This window comes from Thamnophis sirtalis, unplaced genomic scaffold (genome assembly GCF_051295495.1).
Source record: "Thamnophis sirtalis isolate CommonGarterSnake01/CBP01778 unplaced genomic scaffold, rThaSir2_p1.2 scaffold_6, whole genome shotgun sequence".
Classification (NCBI taxonomy): Eukaryota; Metazoa; Chordata; class Lepidosauria; order Squamata; family Natricidae; genus Thamnophis; species Thamnophis sirtalis.
In genome coordinates, this window is record NW_028261386.1 from 109719338 (window position 1) to 109746678 (window position 27341).

The window sequence follows — 27341 nt, forward strand, 5'->3', positions numbered from 1 at the left end:
GGCAGTTTTTCAACAGATTCCCCTCTCTGGCCATAGTGTAGTCTACACTATGCCTATGGAAATATTCCTTGAAGCTGGTATAATTCTTGGAACACCTTGAAATCTGAAGTATGGGAAAAAAGAATTTTTAAAATTAAAAATTTTCCATTTCCCTGAAAGAGCTAAAATACTTCCATTCACAAAGAATGGATTATTCTGTTTTGCGTTTTTTTTAAATTGTACTTTTATTGCTTTTAAAATAATGCCTGATAAATTTTTTTGACAATGCATGGATTTTTATGTTTTGCTTTTTCCCTTCTATTTTGTGTTGGTTGAACAATCATAGTTCAATGATTCCATGTCAAGCGGGAATGTCAAACAGCCTAACACAGGACTCCAAGGTTGAATTTTGCTATTCAATAAATTTATAAACTATTTGGATGATGTTAGAATGCAGGAAATTTTACATATTAAATGCTGCATCTGTAAAATGATTTTTTTCCCTTCATATAACTGTACGGCTTTGAAAAGCTTCAATTATACAAAAGGGATTTTTCAAGATGATCTCAAGAGACAGGCTGATTAACATGACTGCACAAATTTTTCTGAATCAGAAAAGTTCAATTTTTCTCATTTCCTTCTACAACTGAACTTTGGAAGGCCATCTATAGATTGTTATAAAGAATGAATGAATAATGCCTGTTTAGCATTTTGCACCACCGATGTGTGGTAGAAACTATAACACACCTTGCGGCACTTCACTGAGATGTATTTTGATCACACTGGCCTGGTGTGAACTCTCATTAAACAGATTTCTGGATTTGCTGACTTTGCTTGCCTCTTTATTCTATTAAATGTTTAGACTGCCTAGACAACTGTCAACCAAACTCCGAGACTTTCTAAAGCATACCTTTTTTAGATGCTTCAAAACTATCGTAGAGATTAATTTTCTGAGTGTCATATGTTAGTGTGGTATTTGGCAGCAGGGTTCTGTTTCGGTTGATTGTGTTCACAGCAAATCGGAAGGCCAATTCTTCTGCTCCCATTGCTCCAGTTGGACCAGATTCCACACATTCAAAAATACCCCCTATAAAAATGGAGAGAGAGAGAGAGACATCAAGATCATTTTTTTTTACTTAGAAGTACATCTAAGGCAATGAAAAAATAAACCAATGATCAAACCAATGGATGGAAACAAATCAAGGAGAGATTAGTTACATAGGAATAATTACCTAGATTAGCAACCTAGAACTACGGAAAAAATTCCTAACATTGAGAACTGTTAACCAGTGGAATGGCTTGCCTTCAGATGTTCTGGGTGATCTTAAGAAGAGTCTAGACAACCACTTGTCTGGGATAGTATAGGGCAGTGATGGCTAACCTTTTCTGGACCAAGTGCCCAAAGCACACACGGACGTGCACAAATGTGTATGCCCAAATCCTCAAAATGCATGCTCAGCCCCCGTGCATGCACATGTGGCCACCCTGCACATGTCCCACCCACCGTCCATGCGTGGAAGTGACTCAAAGACCAGCTAGCTGGCGGGAGGCGCACGTGCATGCTCAGCAGAGTTGAACTGGGGCAACAGCTCGCGTGCCATAGGTTTGCCATCATGGGTATAGGGTCCCCTGCTTGAACAAGGGGTTGGACTAAAGGACCTCCAAGGTCCCTTCCAATTCTGTTATTCTGTTAAGAGTACTGGAGATTGACCCTTCCTTTCATCCATCATACAATTTCTACACAGAGCAGGAGTCAGTTCATGACTTCCATATCTGTAAACTGCAAGTACTGGAAAAAAAAATGCATACATGCATATATGCAGAAAAGATCAGTGAGTCACAATATGAAATAATGCTTTCAATGTGGCCAGAATGTCACTATGGTTAACTGTATATCCCTTGCTCCCTCGTTATCAGATTAAAGATTACTCATTTGATATCTGCATTATCTTTTCGAAGATAAGAAAATTTGTACAAGATCAGAACAATCCTCTTAGCAATCCTTCCATCCTTAGAAAAGCTAGGCAGATATCTGTGAAAAGTCCATAAACAAGTAATGAGTACAAGACTTTTCTCCTGCCCATATCATCCAGCAATTAGTATTCAGAGACAGATGATTACATTATCTTCTCTAACTCTTTTTTGAACTGCTTAAGTTAAGATCCATCCTTATAACTTGTACCATCAGATTTCAAGGATTAAGGATGTACTTTCTTTTATCCATGCCGAATATCTCACTGTTTCACTTCATTAGATAAATTCTGAACAACAAGAAAACTTCACAGGCGTTTTAAAAACAGGATTGCATGTTGTATTCAGAACCTTCTTATTTACATCAAAGCTGCAAACTTGAAGCAATTTGGAATAATACAACCAAATAATATCAAGATGTAGAAGCAAAGATGAATGTTTCATAAGTTCCTCTGATAACTTCTGTGTCATCAAAGCTGCAAATAGCATTGTAAGCTGATAAAAATAAAAGTTTAACCACTTAAGATGGAATTGATTAAGATCTCACTGTGTTTCAAGAATTAGGACAAGATGCTAAATATCTAGATAGAAAAACTTCAAAATAATCATTATTCTGTTCTAAGAATGATAATTACAACTTATGCTGCAGACACAACCAATTACATTCTCCACAAAGAAAAACCAATTATGCAACAAAAAAGACAGCTGAATAGCAGAAGAATATAATGTCATCATAAGATACAGCCTAATCAGGGGTGAATAATTCAAGAAAGGATTCTCAGAACGTCTACTAGTCCATACAAACTTTGCTTAATTCAGGAGATCAAGAGCTAGAGCACATTTCTAACAGAAGGAACCAAGCCTCTTTTTTTAAAAAAAAATCAGATGAAGACACCTGTAGGCTGCTGATGATATTCTTGAATATCTCTCAACCAGGTGGAATCTTGCTTTTTAAAATGCTTTCTAATTGTCAGAAGAATATTTTAGAAAGGGAATTCACACTGCAGTCCCTTGTCTACAATCTAAAACAGTACAAATCATATAAAGAGATACTTCTTGATTCTACTGATGGTATAATCTATTCTTGAGTTACTTTAATGGATTTAAAAAAAATACAAATAATACAAATATATGGGGAGGAAAGATACTTCTAAGCCCCCCAATCTACCACATATTTCCTTCTAAAAATTAACTAATTGATGAATCCAAATATGATGAATTCTCTTACAGACATACAGTATTTTTTCTTATTTATAATAGCCTTATTAATATACTAAGTAAGTTGTCAGCATAGATCCCCAATAAGAAAGGAAGCAATAAAGTTTCCAATATAAAACACATTTACAAACCTTTGAGATTTGGGGTTTATTTTATTTTATTGTTTTGTCTAACAGCTGTGAAGAGTTAGATGTGGGAGATATTTGATTTCCACTACCAATTTTGAAAATTAACACCCACAAAACTGGCACTTAGCTCACTAAAGTGATCCCTTTATCTAAAACTGGCAAACTTTAATTCAATTTCAGTGTTAGCTTTGCACATACTTTTTCTGTTTTAGACTGCATGTTTCTCTGCATTCAAGAATTATACATGTAGATGTTAACGTTCATGCATAACATTAATGCAGCTGTGTTACCAATAAAACTGCTCCAAGGATCTTGCGCCAGGGATTTATGATGTAGTAATATACATATAAGTGGGAAATTTGCAGCCTCATAGATGCATACTATCCTTGAACTTGTTTTTAGGCTCCTAGAAAACCTATTTTGGGATAGCCACATGTTCTGAGAACTTTCTTGATAAGTTTCAGCTGTTTTTCTTTTCCATCTTTGCTAATAGACCAGCCTTCAGGTCAGTGGTGTAGGCTTCTGATAAGTCCCATTTTGTGCTCCAGTCAGTGGTGAGAATCAAATTGTAAACATTGATCTGTGTGTGGAGGGTTTCTGTAAACTTCAATCTTAAGGCTTCTGTCTTCATTAATGTGTACTGCACAGCCCTCTCTCAACAGAGAGGGAGGGATATGACATCATTTCTCCCCAGTCTACAACATAGTCCTTTCAACAGTTCCAAGAAAGCTCCACACCCATTTGCATTACTCAGGTCACCAAGAGGTCACAAATAAACCTCCAAGTGGTTTCAACAATGCTCTAAAAGAATGCAAATGACCAGCTGTCTGCAAGGATTATAAATCCAGTTGCTTCTTCAAAAAGCACCTTTGGGTTAACCATGACCTAGATGACTGAGAATCTCCATAGACATTTTTCTTAGTAACTTGGTACTAGAGAGGACTTCACCGGGAAAACGTAGCTGGTGGCAGTGTTCACCAAAGATGCTCTCCTCAGAAGTAATACTGATTAAGGGGAAAGCTGCTAGAATCAAGAGTCAGAGGGACCAATCCATCCCATCTTAGATTTCCATGTTTTGCAGGCACATGTTAAATGCAATTCTGATTTACATCATTTTGAGCTGGAAAACAAACAGTAACTACAAATCTACCTACCACAACTTACTGCCAACACCCAAATGAAACAGAAATTGACAGAGATGGCTGAAAGGACCTGATTAAAATATCATTTGAGTTCTGGATGGGATTTTGCTGAAATGGCTGAAGGATTGTTTAATAATTTTTGAGAAATTGCACCTTTTAAAACATGGCAGAAGGCCATTTCATGTCAATTGCAACATAATGAGTTTAATTAAATGAGCTGAATTACAATTTCATAAATGACAGTAATTCACTGATTTCAAAATATCTCTGAATATGGGTAGGGAATAACATCTAGTAGTTGATTGCTAGTCCTCAAACTTGAAAAACATATTAATCTAATCATATCACTTATCATAAAAATGAGGCAGAGTCAGAATTAAACATCCTGTCTAACTTTAGCAACACCTTCCACAATGTTGCTAGAGTGAAGGTTGAGGTGGAGATTTTATACACACACACACACATACACACACATATATATGTGTGTGTGTGTGTGTGTCTGTGTGTGTGTATGTGTGTGTCTGTGTCTGTGTTTGTGTGTCTGTGTGTGTCTGTGTGGGTTTTTTTTTGTAGATTTTCACGGGTACAGGTATGCATGTCTTTGGGTATTTGGGTCTTTTCCCGTGTAAGATTGAGAGTATCTTGGCGACTTTTCGACAAGGTCTCACTCGCCATCTTCAGGGTGGTCCCTTCGGCTTTGTGCTTGTGAAGCAAAGCGTAATTGGAGCTGCCATCTTTCTATAAATATTGGTGCGTGTGTGTGGAGTGCTGGCTTTGTTGCTGTAGGCAGATTGGTTGGCTGTGTTGTAACATCTTGATTAGTTGATGGAGTTGATGTTTGCAGATTAGTCGGCTGTTTCGTAACGTCCTGTGTGGCTGTGTGCCTATTGTTCTTTTGTTTTGTAATGACCTGGGTAATGAGCTGCGTGATGACATCCACATTGTAGTGATATCTTGAGTCCTGTGCTGCAACCTCCTGGGTGGTTGGCTGTGTTGTAACATCCTAAGCCTTTGGGTTGTAACCTCCTGAGTTCTGTGATGTAATGTCCTGAGCAGATGGCTGAGGTATAACATCCCAAACTCCGAGTTTGCAGTCTGCCCATGTGTTCATGGCATGTGTCAGTTTGCTTTGTTTGGAGGTCGGGGTGGGGTGCAGCAGTTGGTGATGCCACCGTGGTTTGCTTCTGGATGGTGGTTGCATTTGGTCTATGGGATGGGTTTGGGTTTGAGTCAGGTGAGGGTAATTGGTGGTTACGTCCTGTGTTGTTCTGGGTCCAGTGTTGGTTTTTGTGGCTGGGACTAGTTTGTTGGCTAGGGCAAGTTTCCAGATGTCTGGTAGGCGGGAGGTATTTTCACATTTATTCATGTTGTAGGGGTGTTTCTCTGTTTCGATGACTTCCATAATTATTCTCTTGTTGAAGTGTTCAGTTTTGGAGATTAATTTGGTTCTTTCAAAATCAATTTCATGTCCTGTTGCTTTAAGGTGCTGTAAAAGGCAGAAACAGCAACAAAGCCAGCACTCCACACACACACACACACACCAATATTTATAGAAAGATGACAGCTCCAATCAAGCTTTGCTTACACAAGCACGAAGCTGAAGGCACCAGCTTGAAAATGGTGAGTGGGACCTCATCGAAACATCGCCAAGATACTCTCAATCTTACATGGGAAAAGACTTGAATACGCCAAGACGTACATATATATATATATATATATATATATATGTATGTATGTATGTATGTATGTATGTATGTATGTATGTATATCTGTGTGTGTGTGTATATGTATATGCACACACACACATATACATATACATATATATACACACACATAAACACACACACATATACTGTATATGTATATATATGTATGTATACGTACACGTACACACACACACACACACACACATATACAAAACAAAAACAAAAAAGATTTAAAAACTAATAAGAAAAAGCATTCTAATAGCCCCCATTTCTTTCTCTTTCTCACTATTTTGCTCCAGATGTTAATTGCTACTTAAATATTTTTACACTGCATTTTGGACATCTGCAAGTATTGCTCATTTCTATTTAGGTCATTTGGTTTATTATTTTTAAACAGTTTATCTTTTTCTTCAAAGACAGCAGTCATGTTTCTAGAGACAGAAGATTTATTCCTAACCGGAGGGTGAAATTTCACCCTCTTCTTGATGGATCCTTGCAGTGGCAGCTGTTGTTAGCGGAAAAGATTTCAAGTAGAGCTGACCAGTCATGTTTTTTATACCTTATAATGTCTATGCTTTGTATTATAGGATATTTTAAAAAATGTTACCCATATCCCATTGCGGCAGCTATTGTCCGCTGTTTTTGTTGTTACTGTGACTTTAATTGTCACTTTCAACACACCTAATTAAACTATGCAAATCACTATGCAATCAGAGGAGGCTGAAAAAACAGGTATTCATTAAAAGAGGGTGCCAAGGTAAGCATTCAATGCATGTGAGAGTTTGTGTATTGTATTAGAGGCGCATCATTTGGTTCAGAAGAAAACATTAGTAAACCAATTCATAGAGTCTCCACTTAAACAGTGTTCAGTCACAGAGATCCAATGAAATACAGACAATATTTCTGACAAGAGGCGAAGAACTAATCAGTGATCACATTTTACTGTTAGAGTATTTTATATAGTATATAATATAGTTTTTGAATATTTTACAGTATTTGAGATTTTCAGCTTTGTTAAGGTTCGTAGCTCCCTTTGTTATCTTTAAGTTTTGTTGGCCTTCTTACATTTCATTTTTCACAGACATTGAAAGTAGTTTAGCTAGGGAAGTGACACAAGGGATAAATTCCAAGGCTAACTACTTATTTATTTATTCATTCATTCATTCATTCATTCATTCATTCATTCATTCATTCATTCATTTATTTATTTATTTATTTATTTATTTATTGGACTTATATACCGCTTCATAGGGCTTTCAGCCATTTCTAAGCAGTTTACAGATTTTTAGCAAATTGAGTCAGCAAATTGCCCGCACAGTCTGGGTCCTCATTTCACCCACCTCGGAAGGATGGAAGGCTGAGTCAACCTTGAGCCGGTGAGATTTGAACCGCTGAACTGCAGATAACATTCAGCTGAAGTGGCCTGCAGTACTGCACCCTAACCACTGCACCACCTCGGCTCTTTTGTCTTCTTAGACAAATATATTTTCATAAAAGTTAGAGGCCCTGGCAAGGAAAGAAGGAAGTTCCTTACATGGGATGACATCAGGAGGGACATTAGCAGAGATGGTATTCAGCAGGCTCTGACCAGTTATGGAGAACCGGTAGTGGAAATTTTGAGTAGTTTGGACAACCAGTAAATACCACCTCTGACTGGTCCCACCTCCAACTATTCTCTGCCTCCCGAGTCCCAGCTGATTGGGAGGGAATGGGGATTTTGCAGTATCCTTCTGGTGTGGGGTGGGAATGGAGATTTTACAGCATCCTTCCCCTGCTACGCCCACCAAGCCACACCCACCAAGCCAGCCACACCCACAGAACCAGTAGTAAAAAAATTTGAATCCCACCACTGGACATAAGTGACTGCTGAAGTCAGAGGTCCACAACCCCTGATCTGTGGATTAGCACCAGGCTGCACAAACAAGTGAAGCCCCCGCCGCAGGGTGCGGACAGCTCACGAAACCACACCCCCTTTGGTCCATTGAAAAAAGCCTTCTCCATGGAATCAGTCTCAGTTGCCCAAAATGTTGGGGATCACTGGGTTAAGTGATTGGTATAATGTAAGAGAGGCTGATTGCAATGTATTTAATATGAGCTGGATGGAGGAAGAGGTCATTGCGGCTGCCCACCTAATTTAACCTATCCTAGATGAAGAATAAAGAATTTAATTTCATGTCAGTGCTTGGTGCATGTCAACCCAGCTCAGAACAAACTTGGTAATGAATAAAATATTCCAACACAACATTATTTTCTTCCCCTGGAATATGGTGGTAACTTATCAGTGAAATGAGTTCAAGAACAATATTAAAATGTAAGTTGACAAATGCACAAACATCATTTGTGTTTCTTAGAACGTACTGAAAAACTAAATAAGCATTCTCCATAAGTATCTCAGATTTGGATAGGTCAGTTTTCCCTCTGTTGATCTACTGTAAGTTATCGACTGATCCAAAGAAAGTTTCATGGAAAAATACTTTATGTTTCGGGAAAGAAGAGACTGATATACAGGTAGTTCTCAACTTAAAATCATTTTTAAGAGACTGTTCAAAGCTGAAAAAAATTAACACATGATTGTTTTTCACATTACGACTGTTGCAGCATCCCCTTGGTCACATGACCAAAATTCAGATGCTTAGCAATTGACTCTTCTTTAAGACAGTGTGTCCCAGGGTCATGTGATCACCTTTTGCAACTTTCTGTCATCCAGAGTCAATGGGGAAGCCATTCGCACTTTACAACCATGTTACTAACTTAACCACTGTAGTTATTCACTTAACAATTGTGTAAAGAAAGGTAATAAAATGAGGTAAAACTCACTTAACAACTGTCTTGCTTAGCAACAGAAATTGGGGACTCAATTGTGATCATGAAATGAGGATTACCTTTTATTTGGTTATGACCATCCTTTACCCCGGAGACCTGAACAGTAAATAATTTGATTTTATAAAATACTAGCCGGATACCCCTGCTCTTCTACAAAACTATGTGATCAGGCTTGATAAATCAACACTTACAGCTTGAAAATTAATGAGTAGTTACAATTGGCGTCTCCTCTCCCCTTCTCTCTCTCAGGCTTGCCCCACAGAAGCCTCTCCTCTCCTATCCCGCTTCTCTTCCTTAGGCTGGACCCATTTATCCTCTCCTATCCCCTTCTCTCCATCAGGCTTGCCCAGCAGAGGCCTCTCCTATCTTATCCTCTTCTCTCCCTCAGCCTAACATCTTAGCATCAGAGCATTTTTCAGGTGGGGAGTGGGAGTAGAATGTCTAAACTCCCAGCCAACAGGCCAGATTTGTCAGACGCTGCCCACACTCACGTGGCAGTTGGAATAGAATTCTTTTCAGGCAGGGAGGGGGAGTAGAACATCTAACTCCTTAGAATCAGAGTGTGTTAATAACAACATAAGAAATACTGATGGTCATTTCTAAAAATTCTTTCTTAGCAAGCACCTATAAGCCAGGAAGAACATACATGCCAAATTTCACTTATATATACTATATATAGAGATAAAAAGGAGGAGGGGACTTCCAGCTACCTGAAAATTAAAACTCATCCCTCTTGCATATATCTTAGATCTGATAGATAGTGATTTTCATAAGCTTTGAAAAAAATATGTGCTGGTGATTTTATTAGGTGAATATTATACTAAATGTGTATACCAAAGCAATCTGTCCCTCTGGTGAAACTATTTTTAGCAAGCCATCGTTTCACTCTTTAAAAAAGGAAAGAAAAAGAAGAAACAAAATTACTAACACTATTTTCCTGTATATTTGTCTACAAGATTGAAGCCTGGGGTTGGAAGGCAAAACTACATTCTTCCACTGAGCAAGTGCAAATATATTGCAACCATAATTTCAAATGAAATATAACTTTCACCATATTAAAAATCCCCAAGCAATATAAAGCGGCCTCAGGGCAAACTGGAATTAGACCATAAACATTTCTGAACATTACTCGTAATCTAAACAAGACTAATATCTATGGGTTGAAGAATACCAAAGGGTGGAGGAATTTTACTGCTTGATGGATTATTGAGGGAAAGAAACATAGAAAATACTAGTGCAGATATTCAGCACTGCTAACTTTTATAATTCAACTTTTTCTTCACCCAGGAGGTTAATGGTCCGTGACTACCAGGAATAGGAAAAGAGGAATCATCACTGGGGTTACTTATATTATTCAAAATAAGTTACCCTCTTAGTTCCTTTTTAGTGTTTTTTTTTTTGTTTACTGCTCAGTTTGATGGATTGTGAGTTAGAGAATAGAGCCACAGTTGTAGTATATATTTATCTGCTGCTATTGGTTGAACGATCAGCTTTACTTTATGCTTTTATATATTTTACTTTGTTTTTATATTTGTCAGCCATGCAGTAATACAAGTTGATATTTAAGAAACTGGTATAAATGTGTGTGTCCACATCAAGTAGAGATTTCACCAAAATGACATCCCAACAGATATCATTTGTTAGTTTACTCAGGCAGACAAAGCAGGAAACCTGACCAAATGAGCTAATTCTACTTTATTGTAATGTTACATTAGTAGAATCTTGAATGTCTGAAAATACAAATCTCCCACCATCTCTTGATTAGTTAGAGAGGTTCCATTCTGAATTTCTGCCCCTGCTCCTTACACAGCTGCAGGCTCTCCACTCTATCTTCTGATAATTCCCTAAGCAGCATCTCTCCTCCTAGCCCATCACACAAGGTCATTGCCACATGCCATTATATAATTTAAGCCCATTCCTTACACAATTGCTACATTGTGAGAACACAAATACAAATGAGGTGAAGTTTGTGTTGTGATGTGATGTGATGGTTGCTTTGTCATTTCCTCCCCACTGTCCTAATGCCCATTAGGATAAACAACAGTGAGAGAGATTACTCAAGCGGGCATCATTTCAGTAAAATCATACCTACATACATCTTTACATTTTGCAAACTATAATACCTTAACAGTTCTTAGGTCTTCAGATAGGACTTGAACTTTTAAGTTTTTATAAGTCCCAGACTGTGAATCAAATTGAAGATTAAATCTTAAATAATCAAAGTTCCGGAGACTATATTGAGGCAACCAGACAATTTTATCTATAGATAGATAGAGATATCTGCCGGTTTATGGCTAGCAGCAGAAAGAGAAACATCAATACACATGAAAATGACCATGAACATTTAATCCTGATTTGTTTGCTTTAATTATGGGGAAAATGATGTTTATAAACAAATTTCATTTTCATTCATATTGCCCATTCAGTTTTATGCTGGGGAAGCATGTTTTATTTCAGTGATAACCATCCCATTTTTCTATCATTTTCTTTGTACCAAATTAATAATAATACAGGAAGTCCTCCGTTAACTTTTGTAATTAGGATAGGAATTTTCCTCAGTAAGCAATACAATGCTAAAGTGCAATTCCACATGACCATTATATTTAGCTGCACTTCTGGCATGTTTCTGATTAAGCAAATCATGCACTGCAGTTAAGCATAACATCATGTAGTTGCGATTTGCAGTCTTCTTCTGATTTGACTTTGCTTGTTGGAAGCCAGCGGTGAAGATCACAAATGGTGATAATGTGACACTTAAATGTTGTAATGGTGAATCAGTAACCAAGCAGATCACAATTACATAACCACAGGATGCTCTGATTGCCACAACTATGAGATCCAGTCAGAAATACCACTTGTTCAGCACCACTGTAAATATGAACAGTCATAAATATAAGCAGACATTAAACAAAGACTACTGTATTTTTCAGAGTATAAGACGCACCCTTTTTCCCTCAAAAAAGAGGCTGAATATCTGGGTGCATCTTATACATTGAATACAGCATTTTTGGCTCCTGAAACCCCTCCCCCATCACCAAAATGGCCGTATATAGCCTTTAGGAGCCTTGCAGAGTGTTCCTGGGGGCTGGGGAGGGCAGAAATGAGTGAAAAATGGGCCATGTTTTGGTCAATTCCCCCCCCAGTCCCCAGGAGCACACTATAAGCCTCCTAAAGGCTGTGCATGCCTTTTTTTGACAAAAATTGGGCCTGTTTTTGCAAAAAATGGGCCATATTTTGCTCATTTTTGCCCCACCCCCAGGAGCATTCTACAAGCTTCCTAAAGGCTATTCATATCATTTGTTTGAAAAAAAAAACCTGGTCCGTTTTCACGAAAAATGGGCCATTTTGGGGAGTTCTGCAGAGTGCAAAAACTTTTTAAAAATATTTGCCTCTGCAAAACCTTGGTACGTCTTATACTTCGGTGCATCTTATACTTAAAATACGGTACCTATGAGAATAGTAGCAGCATCCCCAACAACACCAAAATAATCAAACCTCCTAACTCATAATTTAAAATGAAACTATCTGTACAAACCAGTTTTCCCAGTCTGATCCCACTCCAAATATTATGAGCCTCTATTCCCAGAATTCTCAGCAATGTTCCTATGGGCTTGAGAATTCTGGGACTTGGTCCATATATCAAGGGAATACACAAATTGGTTGATCTAATTGTTTTACGTGGAATTCAGATTTATATTTGAGATTTTGATTAAATCTATTTCTATTAGAAACAAAGATTAGTAAAAATCTTTTCCCAACTGGAAAATTGAAGATTATTTTATTGACCAGTTTATATTTTTTATAAAACACCAAAACTCACAAGAGGTTAACAGTATTGGTCACAATCTCAACTGAAAATGACATTCTATGGCAACACCATATAGAATTATTAAGGCAATTATACATGCTTCAGAAATTATTTGAAAGAAATACTTCAGACACTTCTGCTCCTCATTAAAGCATACCTTTTTTTTTTTTTTTACATTGTCATATGATCTGGAAAAAATGGGTGCTCTACAAATCATAGTAAAGATGTGATGCTTCACTGACTTGGTTTATTAACACAGCATTGTTCTTACAGAATTTAAAAAACAGAATTCTGAAACTCATTGCGCATGCTTTATTTTACTTTATAAAGATTTATATAGCCAGCCATCTGATGCAATATAACTTGGGGGAGGAGAGGCTCACAGCTAAAAATAATAAAATCAGTAAAGTATGTTTTAAAAGAACAAAGAAACTCACAGCATCAACAACCACAAAACATCCCCACAGAACTGTATTGGGTTCTAGCTTTATATTACCCAGTGTGTGTGGGAAAAGGCAGGTTTTCAAAGCTTTTCAGAAGGATAGGAACTTGCTGGATTTCAGAGATAGGGTATTTGAAAGTGCAGGGTCCATTAACAAGAAGATACTGTCTATCTAAATGGCATCATTGAGAAAGGACCTAGAGCACTGATGGCTAACCTTTTCCGAACCAAGTGCCCAAAGCACATGTAAACCCCCAAAATGCAATGTATGCTCCCATGCATACACCCAATCTGCCCCTTGCACATGCACAAACAACCCCCCACTTACACCCTGCACACATGTGCAGCCCCTGTGCATGCATAACAGACCCAAAGATCAGCTGGCCGGGGGAGCCGCAAATGCATGCATGGCAGAGCTGAACTGGGGTGATGGCTCACATGCCATAGGTTCGCCATCATGGACCTAGAGTATGCTCACTTTATCAGATCTAGAGTAACAGGCAGATACACTCAGGGAAAGGCAGTCCAAAAAAACCTAGGCCAATGATCTTTAGAGCTTGAATGGTGATGACCCGCCTTTGACTTGGACCTGGAAAACTACTAGAACCCAGTGCAACTTATTACACATCAATATAACATGGGTGAATTGTGGGTTATCCAAAACTGCACATGCTGTTGGATCAGCTGTAATTCCAGCTGATCAGCTGTAATTTCCACATGGCCTTTAAGGGGAGTCCAGTGTAGAGCACTGTGGGTTGCGGGAACTGACTTTAATGAATAAGAGCCGAGGTGGGGCAGTGAGTAAATGCAGCACTGCAGGCTACTTCAGCTGACTGCAGTTCTGCAGTTTGGCTGTTCAAATCTCACTGGCTCAGGGTTGACTCAGCCTTCCATCCTTCCGAGGTGGGTAAAATGAGGACCCAGATTGTTGTTGGGGGCAATATGCTGACTCTGTAAACCACTTAGAGAGGGCTGAAAGTCCTATATAAGTCTAAATGCTATTGCTATTGCTAATAATAGAAATAGTATGCTCACTCTTCTGTTGAGATCCTTTTTCCAAATAATATTTAAAGTCTGAACAACTGTACTGTTAATCCACTGTGGGAGTGAGCAATGATTTGGGGAAGGACTCAGTATGACAGAACTTGCCTTGAGGTAAGCACTTGACTGCAGGGCAAAGACACATCTGCTGGGAGAGACTTGTCAGTTTTACTTGGTAGCAAATTCAATGCGGATATTTTTAAAAGCAGATTCTAGTAAACCAGAAGTCTACTTCTCTTTGGGTTTTAAAAGCATGAGCAAAATGATCAGGACATTTTATCAAAAAATAAAAAAATAAACAAAACATTGCAGCTACCTGCCTATAGCACTTCAAAGTTCTTGCTGCAGATGTTGGTTAGGCAGAGTCATTAATGCTTACACAGAAAACGGGGTTTTGATTACTCGTCCATTATGAACCCATTATGATCGGTTGGGGAGTCCTTAAGCATCAGACTTCGCTGTCAGCACAGCATTTTACCCATCAGTAGTAAAAAGTGCATTTCAAAGCAGACTCTCTTGAACCACTTAACTTGGCAGGTTCCCCCTCCCTTTTTTCCCCCCCAAACCATAATGGTGTTTGATATGTTTGCAAAAGGTTAGCTGGCTACGTTTTCATGGATAGACTATTTCTCTAAGTACCCAATTCCCTGCCCACTAGAGGATTCTTTCATGCTAATCAGGCTTTTTGTTATGCAGCCACAAAGTGGTATTTACATTCATGCAAATGGGAATAATATTAACCCACACTTATAAAAGGCAAACAGGCAAAAATCTGGATGCAGCAAGGTCTGCATAAAAGTGAACCTCTGAACGTGTGGCAGATAAATAACTTTCACCTGGTACAATTAGGGGAATTTAGATAGTACAGTTTTAGCAAGAAACCTCTTATAGACCAGGATGTAATACAACTAATTACTCATCCCTTTTACAGATATCTAGCCAATTGATATTATTTAAATATATACACATGTACATCAGGGGTGGGTTCCAGATTCTTTTACTGCTGGTTCGCTTAGGGACGCATTTCAGGCACTGCTGATACAACCGATTCAGGGGCGGTTGCAGTTGAGTTACTACCTATTCATTTGACCCAATCTGAACCAATAGGAACCCCCCTCTGATATACCTACCTACAGATACTCCTTGACTTACGACCTATATAAATAAGCCCCAAATTTCTGTTGCTAAGCGAGATAGTTATTAAGTGACTTTTGCTCCATTTAACATCCTTTCTTGCCAAAGTTGTTAAGTGAATCACTGCTGTCATTAAGTTAGTAGCATGGTTGTTAAGTGAATCTGGCTTCCCCACTGACTTTGCCTGTCAGAAGGTTGCAAAAGGGGATTGCATCGCATCAGGATGCTGCAAGCATCATAAACATGAGTCAGTTGCCAAGTATCCGAATTTTGATCATGGGACTATGGAGATACTGCAATGGTTATAAGTATGAAAAAGGGTCGTAAGTCACTTCTTTCAGTATTATTGTAACTTCTAATGGTCACTAATCGAACTGTTGTAAATCAAGGACAGCCTGTATTATATGGATCTGCTAAAACCAACATAAGCCTAAGAACGATCCTGCTAGATTACACCTATAGCATCTGTATTCTGTTTTTCTCAAAAATCAATTGTTGACAAAAATGTATTAGATTACAATTCTCCACAGAGGTTAATCTTCAGCAATACAATTTTTTAAAAATTTCATTTAATCACATTTTTTACTCTATCGAAATGTTTAAGTATCATGAATTCCAGAATAAATGTTCTAAACATGTATGAGAGAAAGAGCTAGATATAACCATGGAGCCCGAAAGCAGGGTCAAACACATCATCAGTTTGAAGTCATCACATTCCCACAAGAGACTTAAGCCCTGCTTCCTTGGGTCAATTCCATTTACCCTTATCTATGCTAATTTGGCTTAATGGTTAGTAGATCAGATTCATATGTATAGGTAGCATGAAATAAACCTTTAGTGCTTTGAACTCTACTCCTGGTTCTGGTTTCTTGTGCCTGACGCTAGGCATGTTAAGCAAGTTTTGTTCCTTTTGCATATTCATCAGACCCTTACATGTTAAGAATCAAGGTCTGGGAGAAACATCTACATCTATTTTTTTTAACTTGAATGGAACTAATATTTGCAGTGAAATCTGGGATTGCAAAGAGAATTCCATTCATGGTCAACAAATATAAGTACAATTGCAGAATCATAGGGCTAGAAGGGACTTGGAGATCACTCCTTTCACACCGGTATGCATGGAGCATCATTCAATGCCAGAAGACTCTTAAGTGGGAATCACCTAATTCTAGTTAGTGAGATTAAGGAAAGTAATTTGAACTCAATATTATAGAATGGGCTGTTCAATGAAAAAGGAGATTGTTTCCTTCCCTGGTAACTACTTATTCATTCATTTAGTGATTAGGAAGTTATTCAAAGTAAAACTTCTTGTTTAAAAGGCCTTTTCATAACATCACCTGTACTATTTGCTTTTTATTTCCTATCTGAGATTTGTTTTTGCAGTTTGCATTTTAATTTTCTTTGTTTCTGACTTTTAATTATGTTATTGTTTTTCTGTGATATCATAAAGTCCCAAAATAATGAATGAAGGATTGAACAAACAAGAACATGAATATGGCTATGAACATGAATAAGGAGGTCTGGGTTGGTAGATGTAAACTGATGTTCAGTGTTCTAGCCAAAAGCTTATCTTCTGCTTATTTGGACAAATATGGGGGAAAGAGGGAAATAAGGGAAGAATGATGATTGGCAGGAACTGGACGCATTACTATTTTTATTTTCTTCCCCTGGTGTTATTGCCTACCTGCCTTAATGGAAAAGCAGTTAACTATGAAGACTTACTGGTTCTCCCAGAATTTAATGGCTTATTGGATGGATAATTACAGAATTACAGAAATAGGATGAATGGGATTTGATATGTAATAAAGACAAATACAATGTCACTTACTCAGGAATCCAATGCATAAATATTGCAGCTGATTAGTCAACTGTCATAAATGATTTAATCTGGATTCCTTCACAAAGCAGAATATCAGATTCAGTTGCTTAAAATGCCCCCTTCTAAACCAATGGTTCTGTTATTTTATGAGCTTTGGCAAACCTTGCTCACTCAAATGATTATTGGTGTCTGCATAGCATTAATCATGGCCTTTTTCATGTTTTTAAGAGCTGATTAAAAATTATAAAATTATACGACTTTTGTAAACTAGCCTAATAATTCAGCAGAGCTGAAGGATACTTTTTAATAAGAAAATATACTCATTTTTGAAGCTGGATCTCAAAAGTATTTCAGATTAATTTAACCATGTTAGTCTGTTCCTATTTCAAAATAAGTTGATTTTTCCTGCTTAATATGAGGGGTGAATTAATATACTAAGTTAAACAATAAAGCTGATTGCTTGATTATGCTACATGTCAACCTCAGTTTCGAAAGCATAGTTTAATGTGATGGTTCAGCTATGGCATACGTAAGAATCATAGTTAAAATAAGCTTGACTTCACACAATAAGTAAACATAGCCTTTGTCAATTCTAATGTAACATTTCCCCAGGGTTAAGGCCTACAGAGTAAATGACAGGATTTTTGCCAATTTGGAATGACCTCATGTCTTGCTTCATGTTTAAAAGATCATCACAGTTGAACCCTAAGAACTTTAACCTTGACTTCAAAAGAACTTATTTCTAAATCAGTATGCTTAAATCTGGCATGTGAGTGTTTCTTGTTATAAATTATATCCCAAGGAAAGTATCACCATAGATGAGTATTTTCTCACTTCCTCTAAGTGAAGTTTTTCAATGTTGGAGGAATAGAATTCTTTTTTCTTTGTACAAAATTCTGCAAACTATATGAAACCAGAGCTGATTTATGATTTACATCTTTGTACTTCAAGACAGTCATTAGGGCCTAAAAGTAAGCTTTTAGCAGGTAGAAGTTCATAGGTTTTTCTTTAAAGCATTTCCACGTTCTAAAAAGCAAGACAAAGGAAAGAAGACTGCTCGTAACAATAGATAGCATCATTTCAAATAAACAAAAAGTTAATCAGGAACAGTAATGGTGTGTAATGTGAAAATGACCTTAGGTGATAGAAGAGACAGCCACAGATTAGACAATCAACATGCATAAGGTATCTCAGCCCACCCTCCCTAGTTTTCAGGAAAGTGAAAGTAAAGAGTGGGGAAAGGGTTTCAGACTTGCAAGATTCTGTTATAGCACTGCTATAGTATAAGCTTACAATAAAGCTAGTGTTGGTATTCATGGCTTGTGCTTTTTATATAGACAATCTAATGGGGCAGATAAATCAGCCATCAACAGACACATAGAGAGACAATCAAAAGCCAAAAAGGAAACAAAAAGGCCAAATCCGCCCTTGAAATCAGTCAAGCAGACATTAATACCAAGATTAATACTAGACCAACAATCAAGCAGTATACAATACCCCAATTAAGGAACTACCAATTCAGACAAACAAGCTAATAGTAAACAACAGCCCAAACAAACAACCACCAAGTACACTCCCACCAACACTAGGATATACTTAATATTTGCAAGAAAACAACCAACTTTCGAACTGCTAGGTTGACAGAAGCTTGGACAAGTAACGGGAGCTCACTCCGTTACACCGCACTAGGGATTCAAACCACTGAACTGCCAACCTTTCTGATCGACAAGCTCAGAGTTTTAGCCTCTGAGCCATCGCATCGTCTTTTTTAGCAACTTCTAAACTATGGAACAATATTGTGTTCAGTGTTGTGCCATGTCAGAATTATTTTAAATATTTCTGGTGTAAGTCATCTCTGGTGTACAAAATCGCACTTTCATTCTATGTAGCCATGAAACTTCACAAGCAAATGCTTTACATTAGAGGCATATACATGTTTTATACCCCCAAGAGAGATTTTCACACTTTGCCCCAAGAGGAGTAGTAATTAGAACCTAATTATCATATTAGTAGTTATTACTGCATAATGATTAAATATCAACTGCTAAACATCTTAATGGTTAGGCTGTTTATGAAAAATGCATCTATGTTGAAAGCGGATTAACCTGAATCTAAATAATGCATTTTTGGGGGAAGATGCTACACTCTGAACAAACATACTAAGGGCATTTGATAGTAGTGATAAACTATTAAGGACCAGAACAATATTTTCTCCTCTATCATATAAAAAGCCTGCAGTGAGAGCTAAATCGCCTCAACACAAAAGCCCAAGGTCACATAACACTTCTACAAATGCTAAATAGAAAATGAGAGTATCTATGTATCTAGCTAGCTAGCTATCTAGCTATCCATCCATCCATGTATCTATCTATCTACACAGATACCAGTAATCCTCATTTTAGTGACCATAATTAGGACTAGTAACTTGGTCATTAAGTGAAGCAGCCTCTAAATCAAACAGCAAAGTGTGATAGTATTTCTGCTTTCCTTTGTTTTATAGACTAAATGTGGCAGTCAATAAGTGAGGAACATATGTATAAATGGATGCATGGATGCATGGATGCATGGATGCATGGATGGAGAGGGGGGGGAGTGAGGGAAGAAGAAGGAAATGGAGGAAAAGAGAGACAGACAGAGACAGAGAGACAGAGAAGGAGAAGGAGAAGGAGTCCCATGGATTTTATGCCACTAGTCTTCTTCTCCGGTAACATTGTACTGCAAACTAGGGCATAGATAGATAGATAGATAGATAGATAGATAGATAGATAGATAGATAGGTAGGTAGGTAGGTAGGTAGGTAGGTAGGTAGGTAGGTAGGTAGGTAGGTAGGTAGGTAGGTAGGTAGGTAGGTAGGTAGATAGATAGATAGATAGATAGATAGATAGATAGATAGATAGATAGATAGATAGATAGATAGATAGATAGATAGATAGATAGATAGATAGATAGATAGATAGATAGATAGATAGATAGATAGGAATGATGGCTCAGAGGGCAGCATCTAGCGGGCAGATGTGGGGCAAATAACAGGAGCTCACCCTTTTGCATGGTGGTCATTTCTATATATTAGAAAGAGCTAGTGAATTTGAATGTAATATTTAATCTTCCTCAACTGTGTATTATTTCCAAACAATGACTTTTTATTTTTTTACTTTATTTTGCCATTATATTATCCTGGGAAATACAGATTTGGATATGTTTTTACCAAAGTAGCGTGTAAGCTGAAAATTGATATGATAAATTACAAGCAGTGCTAATAAACCATCCATTATGTTCCAATATGTTGAGGTACCCAAAGCTTAGTCAAAGTGCAAACCTTCTGTTTGCAAGAAGCATTGTTTAGCAACGGGGTTCAAAGGAGTAGTCCCCATTCTGTAGGCACAGTCCTTTAATATATAAGAAGTTTCTTTTTACTGGATACAGTTTTTGCTTCCAGATTAACATGCTTAAACTAAATAGAAACTGTACTTCCTTATTCAAGGTTATTTTGTGAAATAGATGTATCCATCTAGCTTAATAAAATGCTCCTTTTTTATTTTATAATTCTATTCTGCTAATACATTATAATAAATGAAATTATGCCCATTTACCCCAAAGTATATCAAAACGAATCCTCAGTTTGAAAGAATAGCAATAGCAATAGCAGTTAGACTTATATACCGCTTCATAGGGCTTTCAGCCCTCTCTAAGCGGTTTACAGAGTCAAGGCGAAAGATTTATACGATCTGAAGAGAAACCAGAGTCAGCATATTGCCCCCAACAACAATCCGGGTCCTCATTTTACCCACCTCGGAAGGATGGAAGGCTGAGTCAACCCTGAGCCGGTGAGATTTGAACAGCCGAACTGCAGAACTGCAGTCAGCTGAAGTAGCCTGCAGTGCTGCATTTAACCACTGCACCACCTTGGCTCTACTATGCTCTAAGAACTATGTTTGACTGATTATGTAGTATCTTGAATATAAATTCATTATGACCAATACCTTTTTTCAATTACATTTATCCCAAAGTGTCCTATTATTTTAAGTAACAGGCAGAAAACAAAAGGTTTTCCCCCTTTTATAGAAATCCCTGCATAAATTAACTAAATATTCAAGCTGGTAATTTGACAGTCTTATATCCTTTTAGTTCTATAAAGTATTATTGTTTGAAATCATGACTCAAGGAAGGAAGACGAGAAGAAGTAAAAGGACAAGGAGGAGGAGAAGGACAAGGACAAAGTTGTTATTAGACATTGTTATACATGTTTTTTTTTTCCAAAAGCATTAAATATGCATGAAAAACACCCACATTTTCACTAGATTTTGATGGATAGACGAAGCAGATCTTTAGCAAATAATGCTTTAATGGCAACAAGTGATCTAGGGACAATGGGCCCCATAGATTTTACAGCAGCCTCTCAGAAGCAAAACAGCACTTGGTAGTTTAGGCAGTAAGCTCAAACTTTCACCTTACTAAATATTGAACATTTTCCAAAGTGAAATAAAACTGAATCTGACAGCATGCTGTGGTACACTCTGTGCCCAATGTGTAAATTACCTGATGCAAGAATCCATCTACCTCATTGCCTTGCATTTCACGAGCCCAGAGTTAAATGCATTTGTTCCCTTTAAAGAAAGCTACTTTATCTCTAATATCAGGAGCATTTCATGCCTAGCTGACAGTTAAAAGTTCCAATAAATATTTTGCACTGACAAAGTATAGAATAAAAAATATGTTATTAAAATTTATAAACGGAGAGAGAAGGAAAAGGTCAGTGACTAAGTTATATTTTATACTTTTCGGTATGTCAAAACAGAGCCATATTTTTCTGCAATGTAGATATGAAACATACTTTAATATGTCTGAAATGATATATGCTCCTGCAGGATTTCTGAGCTCTCTTTCCCCTTTCTCAGTTTAGAATGGTAAAATGTATTGACTTATGTTGGTTCGGAGTTCTATGCTTTTTATTTTCAGTTTTGTAGTTGTTATATAAAGCAGCAAAGTCACACTTGGCCCTTGAAAGGTGCCAGTGGGAGAGAAGCTCGGAAGACATTTAGCCTCTTTTTCTTAGGAATTGAAGTTCTCAATTCAAAGTATGCCAAGCTCCAACTATATTGACATTACATCAAAATAATTTATAGCAAGCAGCAAAAAGCAGAAACATGAAAATATCAATAGAAACAAGCAAACATGAGAACCAATCTAACTGGGATCAATAGATCTTCACATCCAACTCCGAATAAAGAGCTTCTTCACATTTCTGCCAATGGGAAGCCCATTATCAGGATAAAAACTAAATTAACTCAATCAGCCACTGTCCTGATTTTGATGACAATCTTGGCACTTACCATGGTCTACTATATAAGAAAAAGGTCCATGCTGATAAAAGTCATAATTGCACTAAGCAAATGTGTTTCACTTGATTATTATTATTATGGCTACTTGCATAGTCAACCTGATTTTTAGATCTGGATTTGTTATTTTTTGCCCATTTGTAGAGTCTTGGGAAAGTCACGTTATTTGATTCTATTAATATGTCCTTCTCTAAGATATAAAGTTCCAAATAAAGCTGCCTTTTGCAATTGACTGATGGTGAATTTGTCAATGCCAATGGTATTCAAGTGGTACTCCATTTGTTTGGTGTTTCACCCAAGATACCTATTAGTATTAGTGCTATCTTTGCTTTCTTTTAACGTGGTCTTCATCTTCTGCTTGCAGGTAATAGTATTTTGTGATTTTTCTCCAGTTCTTTCTCTTCTATTCTGCATCTTCCAATATCTAAATTTTTTGTCTTTCTTATCAACAATTGTTAGGGCTGGAATCTATGTGGCAAATGCTTGTCTGTTTGAATTCTAAAGTTCTAGAGCATGGTAACATCTTCCTTTTACATTACTTAATCTATTTAATTTGTTTATTGATCACATTTTTAAACTCCCCATTTCTCTCACAGAGTTCTTGCTTGCTGGCGAACAATATTTCTTGCAGATATTCTAATGCACCATTGTTGCTATTTTTCATGCTGTCCTTTGAGTCAATCCATGCAATCTTTTTGTAGCAGCTAACTAGTTGGCCATTGTTTCTTCAGCATCTTTCAAGAAATGGCATTTTCTGTCTGTTGCTGTGTCAATTCTGGTCTAGTATGCATTCATCCCTAGGAATTGTCTTTTGTAGTCAGATTTAGCCCTTCTATCTCATTCTTCAATTTTCCTGCTGTTAGCCATTGCCAAATTTTGTGGCTTGGCTGTGTGTGTGTGTGTGTGTGTGTGTGTGTGTGTGTTTGAGTGTGTGTGTGTGTTGGCCATGTAATACTTACCTTTGCCATGACTTTTTTCTATTCTTCATTTTATCTTTCTTGTAGACCATTCAGGTCTCTCCAGTATTCAGCAAACCTTTATGATGTACCAGCTTCAGTGTTACCTTCTTCAGTGTCCTTGAGATATTCTTCCAATGTCCATTTTCATTCTTCAACAGTCTGGGGTACTTTCAACATTCCACACATGTTCCTTGATAAATAGACTGCGAACATCACTGTATGGATGAAGGACACCATTCATTTAATTATGTTTTATGGTCTTCCTACCCAGGCCTTTTAGTTATGTTTGGGTCCAGTCTACTATTTCCAACTGTATATCTAATGCAGTGGTGGGTTCCGGGTCCCATTGCAACCGGTACGATTGCAACGGGGCCTGGTGTCCTCCACATGAATGCGTGCAGTGCACGCACACACACGCACAGCGTGTGCATGCATCTTACCATCCAGCGATGCCTCCATGAACCTCCACAATGCTCCAGCTGCTCAGTGGAGCATTGCGCAGGTGATGTACATGCTGTGCGTGTGCGCAGAAGCACCAAAGAGTTCAAAGACAGGTAAGGAGCATGGATGGGCCCTCTGGAGCACTGGAACGGAACGGTACCCGATGCTCTGGGCAGGCTCCAGTATGCCCGTACTAGCCACCACTGATCTAATGACTGCTGTTAATTGTCTTGGTGCTGTTTTCTCCACTGGGTTTCAACTTTAAGATCTTTTTCACTATCACTTGTAATTCTAATTAATTCTAATCTTCTACATTCTAATTCCAACATTTCTAATCTTCCTGACTTCAGTGTGCTTGTTGTTGTCAGCTTGAAGGATGCCCAGGTATTTGTAGTGACTTTTTCATCCAGATTCTTGATATTATTGCCATGGCACATATTGATTCCTTCATTTTTCACTAGTTTTCCCTGTTGATGGTAAGGGTGGCATAGTTGTCCAACCCAAACTTCACAGCAATATCTTGGCTGTATATATAGATAGTTTTGAGCAACAATTTTGTTTGAAATGGTGTTTTTCCATACAACCAGCTGCACTGGTTACCGATCAGTCTCCGGATACGCTTCAAGGTGCTAGTCGTAACTTATAAAGCCCTTCATGGTATTGGATCTGGGTACTTGAGAGACCGCCTGCTGCCAATTACCTCCCACAGACCCATTAGATCTCACAGGGTTGGCCTCCTCCGGGTGCCATCTACCAGCCAATGCCACCTGGCTATTACCCGGGGGAGGGCCTTCTCTGTGGCAGCTCCGGCCCTCTGGAATGAACTCCCCGCAGGGATTCAGACCCTCACCTCTCTCCAGGCCTTCCGAAAAGCCATCAAAACCTGGCTTTGCCGGCAGGCCTGGGGGTGATGAGTTCCCTCCCTTCTCGACATGTATGGTTGTGCGACTGTTGTCTACTTTTATTATTTGTATTTTGTCTTTTTATGTTCCCCTTTTTCCCCCTTGAATTGTTCGCTGCCCTGAATCCTCCTGGAGAAGGGCGGCATACAAATAATAAAATACAATACAAATACAATACAATACAACTTCAGATCATCCATGTACTATAAAGGAAATGGGATAGTCTGGTATCTGTTTTTTTAATGTTTGTTATCTATAGCCCTGCTTATTCAGTATTGTTGACATAGGAGTCAATGCAATGACAAACAATGGAGGTTATAGTAATACACACACACGTCTGTGTGTATTTATATATGTATATTATATATGTATATGTTTACATATATGTATATATATATATATATATATATATATATATATATATATATATATATATATATATATATATATATAATTAAATGTATAAGGCTACCTATCTCACTTGCATATTATGATGGTAGCATACATAGTTAAAAGTGAAATAAAAACAATTTTAAAAGATTACACTTAAAACTTAAATAACATACAAAGTTGAAACCAAAGAAACCTCACTATAGTTTCATGAGATGTGTGAAACTTGTGAAGAACTGTGAAATACTCCTTGAGATCATTCTATCAAATGCATATAGAAACAGATAGTTGGAGAAACCACTTACCATCACTCAATCACACAGTGAAGTGGGAAAGTGTTAAAGGCAGAGTCACCACCACCCTCTCAAATAGAAGTGCAAGGCTGCTCTCAGATGATCAATGGCAGTCTCTCAACAAATTCTGATTGTAAATGAAGTCATCCAGGCCAAAAATGGAAGAAGATTTTCTGTTTTATTTAGAACCATATACCTCAGTAAGTGTCTTTCATGAACAAGATTTTGTTTGTTGCAATTGCTGTGTATTGCTCTATATTACTAGTACTGTCACTATTGGGTATGTTTTAATTTGTTATTAAATTGGTTATTATACTGTCATTATTAGGTGAGTTATATATTTTCTGCTGTTTCACCTGAGAAGGAGTGCCACAGGACCATAAATTTATTGCTTTTATTCCTTAGAGGAACTGGTATTTTGTGTATTCTATTGCAGCTTTGGGAACCCTGGGTGTTATCAATCAGAAACTCAGAACTAGAGTCATTGGTTTCTCACTGCTAACGTTGGCATTCTCTCACAGCAATACCTGATTTCAGAGCTCATTCATTATCTTCTCACTTCATTCTATATCTCTCCACCTGCAATGGTTTATCAAGGCATTTGTGAACATGGATATAGTGCTCTTTCAGAAAAGAGCTAGACCGGATTCAGAAATAGCCTATCTAATAGGACATTAATAGGGAAGATGGGCTGTGCTGAGCAAGATAATAAGAACTGCTTCATCCTATACATCCTTTCATGTTGCGCTGCTAAGTAATGCCATAGGTGGCTAAATCCATCATTCTAAGCACCTGCCTATACTTGACCATCCCCATTGCATTACACATTAGGGAGAGTGGTTGGTTGTAGTTTAAAATTATTCCATTTTTTATTCTTATTACATTTTCCCATTGTTCCTGCTGAAGCAATAGTCAATAACCACTATTTATAGCATAGTGTTTTGAAATAGTATGGTATGAAATTTCTACATGAACAGTACATGTAAATATCTGAAGTAGACTGTGCTGTTTCTCTGTGTCATATAATATATGTGGGTATATGCATAATTTTGTATGTATGTATGTATGTATGTATGTATGTATGTGTTTGTTTGTTTATTTATTTATTTAGTCATGTTTATTTAGTATATATTAGAGGTGGTGACCCTTTGAGAGCTGTATGCAACAAAATTTCATTTTAATGTATGATGATTAAGTATTAAATAAAGTAATTCTAAGTTCTAAGTCTACATTTGTTTTGGCTGCAAAACAGTTCGTTTCAAATACAAGGATCAATATTGAAAGAGCTCTGAAAGTGTCTATCCTTATAATCTATCCCAGGATGCCCCAACAGCCAAGCTGTGATCTACTAGTGGGCCACAGATCGTTCTGAACCGGGCTGGGCTAGCAGAGGGCGAGTGTGCATGCATTTTCACTTGCACCAGTGGGAGACACTCACACTCACCTATGAGGCTCCATTTGTGTGTGTGGCAAATGAAGCTGAACGCATACATGAACTACTGCTTGTGAGAACCATCCTCTTTCTTCCTGCAGCTGGGCTTCCAAGCTGAAAAGATTGGGGACCACTGATCTATTATTTTCCTTTAGAAGTTTAATACTGTTATCAAAAACTTTTTAATCTTAATGTAAAAATGTAATTTACAATAAATTAACAACATTGATGTTTCCCTTTTCCACCAACCTCAGTAAAAAAAGTATGTAGGTTTAAGAGGAATGTATTTATACACACACACATACACACAAACCTCCATCCAAGAATCGAGAAGCAATACCTTGATTTCTAGGATGTTTGAGGCAGCTTTTCAGTAT

General features: G+C 37.5%; 1 protein-coding gene across 3 annotated transcripts in view; it reads right to left on the minus strand.

Moving 5' to 3' along the window:
• The window catches only part of GRIK2 (glutamate ionotropic receptor kainate type subunit 2), a 513484-nt gene that overhangs the window by 296957 nt on the left and 189186 nt on the right, over positions 1-27341 (minus strand). For all 3 annotated transcript variants that reach the window (XM_087718717.1, XM_087718715.1, XM_087718716.1), the window contains one exon: positions 890-1066. In XM_087718717.1, coding sequence (XP_087574843.1) covers positions 890-1066 — 177 coding nt within the window. The remainder of the gene's footprint in view (positions 1-889; positions 1067-27341) is intronic.